The sequence below is a fragment of the Triticum dicoccoides genome, chromosome 3B (genome assembly GCF_002162155.2).
Source record: "Triticum dicoccoides isolate Atlit2015 ecotype Zavitan chromosome 3B, WEW_v2.0, whole genome shotgun sequence".
Taxonomy (NCBI): domain Eukaryota; kingdom Viridiplantae; phylum Streptophyta; class Magnoliopsida; order Poales; family Poaceae; genus Triticum; species Triticum dicoccoides.
Window position 1 is genome coordinate 176,227,503 of NC_041385.1, and position 5,528 is coordinate 176,233,030.

Here is a 5,528-nt window from a genome sequence, read left to right on the forward strand (position 1 = left end):
GGACTCGTGGACTCTCGCCGACCTTTGTAGCCGACATTAATGTTTAATGAACGTTTTTATTTTTTAAAATGTTTGCTGTAATTTTTTTCCATGACCTAAAAAATGTGTCGGGCCAGCGTTGGGTGCAAGCGTCGTCCCAAACGCGAAGACGGACATGGGTGTCCGCCGCACCGACCCAAACGGATAAAAAGCAGATAAAATCATCGTCCGTCTGGGTCGGCGCGTTGGAGTTGCTCTAACCGATAAGGTGGAGATATGAGTCTATTTACCCTTATCCAAGAGAAAACGAAAAACGAAGCAAGCATGACCAAACCAAATGAGGCTTCGGTAGATCTGCTGGGAAAAATATAACCCAGATGAAAGGACAACCAATCAAAAGAAACGCAGCTATTGAGCTGTATTAAGTATACAAGAGAAAAATAAATTCATTTTAGACTACTAGATCACTTTGAAAAAATTATTCTCTGATGATGATGCTTCTTTGTGGTTAATGCATGTACGTTGTATGATAAGAACATGCAGAACTAAGACCATTTTAAGACGTCAATACCATTTCTGTACCTAGCATTTTTAGACTACAAGACCACTTTGAAAAATTTATTCTCCAATGATGATTTTGTAAGTTAGGTAGGTGCACTTCGGTTGCAGACAATCTGGATATGATAGGTCTAACTTTTATTTTGTTCTTGTTATAAAAAAAGGTCATAACATTGAATAGACCATTGTTGAGGATTTTGATAACCCACATTTAAGATTAGCAGTATTTTCCGAAATGAGTGTTTTTTAATTGGATAAACAAATAAATGGTTACATATTGCCATCATCTCGGTCGCCAATTATCTCAAAGTTATTTCTACATCTTGATATTCTTGATTTAGTGTTTTGGAGTCTGATAATCACATAAATGGTGATTCATTATCGTCTGCAGCAACAAATATTTTAGATTTTTTCTTTCGTTGCAACGCACGGACATATTTGCTAGTATATCTCTAACAGACATTAACGCGACCTCACCCACCCCGACCTCCGTGTCGCCTGAGCCGGGCGACTCGGGGGACACCTAGCTGCTGGCAACCCGGCACCCACCCTCCGCCCGCACCCGCGTTGCCGCCGCCGGAGGGCCGGCCGGCCCTAGGATGGCGGCGACGGGGCCGTCCTTCGTTCTCCCGCCCTCCGCCCCCTCCTGCGCCAGATCTGGTCCGACAGCGGTGGCGGCCTCCACCGACGGTGGCCTCCCCTGGCTTCCCCTGCTTGCTGGTGGTGCGGGTGGTCTGCCCCGGCCGCAGTCCCCCACGGTGGCTCCCTGTCCGTCCCAACGCGATTTGGGCGTCTTCTCCGGCTACCTGCGGTGCTTCGGTCGGCCGACCGCCGCTGGGCCCTGCTAGCTGCGGCTACATCCGCCCCCCATCCTCCACCCCCTCTGCTCGAGCTTCAGGTCCGCCTCTTCGGGAGGCAACCATGGAGGCTGCTGGTTGAGGTTGTGCCCAACGGTGACTGCCTTTTGTAGCTCGCAGGTTGGGTATTTGGCTGCGCGTGAGACCACTCCGACACCGCAGGGGCGGCTTCGGCCCGGCGGCCATGGACCCGCGTCCCCTTCCCGCGTCCATGGCCGGCCGAAGCGACTTTGGAACCGGCAAATCACGGGAGATGTGCTCTTTTCGGCCCCTTGGCTCACTGGCTCCTCGGCATATCCGCACCTCCCCCACCCTGCAGTTCCTTGGTTGGCCATCCATCCAGGTGCATCTTCATCTCAGTCATGCTCCGGGAGCTGCGCCCCCTTCCAGCTCCCTAGACTCGTCGGCGCCCTTGCTGCTCCGGTCCCGGCGGCCTGATCTTTGCTTCTTCCAGATCTTGACTTGCCCGGGGCTACGGTGATCATCTCATCCCCGCCGCCTCACATTCCACGCAGTCACGCATCCCCGCCCTCCCCCGGAGTTCTTGCGCACGACGCCTCCTTTGGCGTCGCGTGTGGCTCCCCTCCCCACAGTCGCAGCTCCGGCCAATGCCCGACGACCTCCTCTTCGACTCGTGTTCCAACGGCTTGGGTTCGTTTGGAATTGCCCAGGGTGAAACCTTGCATTTTATGCTGGCAGCGGCGACACCCGCGGGTGCCATTTCCTGCCTGGAGGCGTTGCCATGGCCGTTCTGCGACCCTCTTCGAGCATCTCTGGATCTCCGGATCTGACGACGACGGCGTCTCGGTGTCGTTCTCCTTTATGAAGGCGTTGTCTTGGTTGTTCGTGGCGTCCTTGGTACCAGCTACGGAGTTTTGGTCGGCTCGTTGTTGTTTGGTTTGCTTCTCTGGTTGGAGAGTTTAGTTGTGTTCTTCTTTGTTTGTGTCAAGTATCTTATATCTCTCGTCTTTGCTCCGGGCATCATGTCCACGCCCTTGCGTCCGTGTCATGTGTTGTAACATCTCCTGTACTCATTCTAACTTCTATTTTTTTTGCATGGTATTCTAACTTCTTCTATCAATGCAATGATACACAAGCTTTGCGTATTCGTGAAAAAAAATACACAATTCAATACTACATTTTACCTTGACAAATATTCTCTACCACCTTATAAACATCCATCCGTCGAAACCTCCTTGCACAGTTCCGGCAGTCGTTTCGCCGCACCGTTCGGTCTCTGTTTGATTTGAAGAAATTTCCATGCTCAACTCCGACGGGTCTTCAATAATTTTATGTTCGCTGGTTTGCAAGGTCAACGTTTTCATCTTGGTTGCTCAGTTCCTCGAATTTTCGTCTTGCCTTCGCCTCTACACTTCCTATTACAAATACAAATTTACACGACAGAAAAGTCTTGTGTGGACCGAAAGCTAAGGTAACCGTATTCAAACCGCGCTGATCAAATCCACATCTCCCAGACCTCTCGCCCAATGGGCAATATTTGCGTGTGATTTGCAATTGTTCTCGTCACCTCACATGTCAGCCTCGCAATCCTATTGTACGTGACATTGACACCACTCGTTGACCCGAGCAGTGTCTTGCCCAAGCTAATTAAGCTGTGAGAGAACACACATGGCAGTCGAGTGCTGCTAAACCTGACATTGCCTTCTTCTCTTTCTTCCGCTCCGTCTCTTTTTTAGTAGGGGAGTCCTAGTAAGCTTGTCGATCAGTGCCATGTCAGGGAGCACCATGGCTGGCGCGCCGGCCATGCCGGAAGGCGCCGGGGATCCATACGAGCGGGAGCTGAACTACAGCTTCACTGGGCGCGTCGCGCTCACCGTCGTCTTCGTCCTCTTTGGGCTCACCGTCGTCATCGTCGTCATGCGCGTCTTGCTCTACGTGTTGGTGTGTCGGTCTGGCCGAGGCGGAGGCCGCGGCAGCGGCGGCCTCGCCGCTGGCATCCTCCGGTCCATCAACTCGTTCGGAAGGATCGGCAGCCGACGGCACGGGCTGGACGCGTCCGCGCTCTCCGCGCTGCCGGTCACCGTGTATCGGAAGGAGGTCGGCTCCACCAGCGCCGCTGGCGCTGACTGCGCCGTGTGCCTGTCGGAGCTCGCGGACGGGGACACGGTGAGGCAGCTGCCGAACTGCGGGCACGTATTCCACGTGGAGTGCGTCGACGTGTGGCTGCGCACCAGGACGACGTGCCCTCTCTGCCGGGCAGAGGCGGAGCTGTCCCAGGGCCAGCGGAGCGGCAAGGCGGAGGCGGCTGCGCAGTCGTCGTCGGGCACGGAGCCGCCGCAACCGACGTTGCTTGGTGCAGGAGGAACCTCGATAGTGACCGTACAAGGTGGCTTCACGGATACCCAGAGAGACGTGCGGGGAATCGGCGGCAGGTAGTTAATCGGCATCTACCTTTACGTAGCTATAATCCAGCCTCGAGGGGAACCGGAAACAAGTGTACAGTGTGACATATGTAGTACTCCCGAGCACGCTTTTATAGGTTAGGCTCAGGATGTAATTAAAACTGTGATTATTCCCCCTCAAACTGTGATTCTTTGCTCTGGCCATCCATCTAATTATCTGCTACTCCATCTTTATAAAACGTCACAGTGTTAAAAAAAGTCTTACATTATGGAACAGGTGCAAAGGTGACCATCTGGACCGTGCCAGCTCAACGGAGCTCAACACGAGCTAAATGGGTTGTGTTTGGCCTGAAGGCCGGGCACGCTGGTCGGCACAGCCACTCATCTTTTAATGATACTATCTTGGTTCTCATCCCAAAGGTAAAAAAACCACGCTACTGTCTCAATTCCATCCGATCAGTCTATGTAATGTTTTGTATAAGATTGCTTCGAAGGTGATCGCTAACAGATTGAAGATAGTACTACCTGATATTATCTCAGAGGAGCAGTCAGCCTTTGTGCTAGGCAGGCTGATTACAGACAACATCATCACAGCTTATGAGTATTTGCACTTTATGAAGAGGAATAAGGCCAAGAAACATCAATCTTGTGCTCTAAAGCTTGACATGATGAAGGCTTACGACAGAGTGGAGTGGTCATATCTTAAAGCTATAATGCTAAAACTAGGCTTCAACACCAGATGGGTGGATATTGTTATGAGCCTGGTAACCACAGTCAGCTTTTCTGTGTTGTTCAATGGGAAGAAAATACAACATTTTAAACCTTCACGAGGAATCAGACAAGGGGACCCGATGTCTCCATACATGTTCTTGCCAACAGCATAGGGCCTTTCATGCCTTTAAAATCAAGAAGTGAGTCATCCAACTTGAGTGGACTACAGGTTGCCCCTACGGCGTCACCGGTAAGCCACCTCTTATTCGCAGATGACAGCCTGCTGTTCTTCAAGGCAAATGGTGTGGGCGCTAATGAGGTGTACCATATTTGTCGGGGGTTGGGTGCGACATATGCCAAAGGATGGCTTATCATGGTGGGAGCGAGTAGAACGTCGCCGGTGCCTGGAAGCGGGATGAGGCGTAGACACGAACGCCGACGCACTTTACCCAGGTTCGGGGCTCTCCTAGGAGATAACACCCCTAGTCCTATTCTGCAGGGTCTCCGCATGATCACTAAGGCACTAGTGAGTACAATGGTGCTCCTCGAGCTGTATGCTAGAGGCAGAAGGAGGCAAGGCTTGCTCTCTTCTCCCTCTACGTATGAGTCTAGTTCTAACAGGTTGGGAACCCTTTCCATGGGTACCCCGGGGGGGGGGGGGTTTATATAGGCCTATCCCCCAGGGGTACAATGGTAATCTGGCCGGGTGTAGGGCCCGGCTGTCAGTGTCTTTGGTCGCCGGCTTCTCCGCCGGCTGCTGGGGTCCGCCGCCTGGTGGGCCCCACCGACTGGTCTGGTACGGAGCCGACAGGCCGCCTTCGCTGCTGGCGGGTCTGGTTGCTGGCTGGTCACTGTAGCCGTAATGTTAATGACGCATGCTTGGTCGGGGGAGGGCATGGCTATAGTCCCGCCGCCTGGTGGGAGATCACTGTAGCCTCACCGTGTCTCATCTGGTTAATGGCGCACGGGCCTCGAGGGAGGATCCGGCTGCCCGCCAGGAGCCGGGTGTCGTGGTTCTAAGTCTGACAGTAGAGTGGGGGGTAGGTATGGAGAGGCAAGG

General features: G+C 52.9%; 1 protein-coding gene across 1 annotated transcript; it reads left to right on the plus strand.

Annotated features, from left to right (window-relative positions):
* Positions 1 to 2,706: 2,706 nt before the first annotated feature.
* LOC119275417 (RING-H2 finger protein ATL74-like) lies at positions 2,707 to 4,580 on the plus strand. The gene is made up of 2 exons (XM_037556251.1): positions 2,707 to 3,787; positions 4,035 to 4,580. Exons 1-2 carry the CDS (start codon positions 3,126 to 3,128, stop codon positions 4,087 to 4,089), a joined length of 717 nt encoding a protein of 238 aa, XP_037412148.1. The 5' UTR covers positions 2,707 to 3,125; the 3' UTR covers positions 4,090 to 4,580.
* Positions 4,581 to 5,528: the final 948 nt, after the last annotated feature.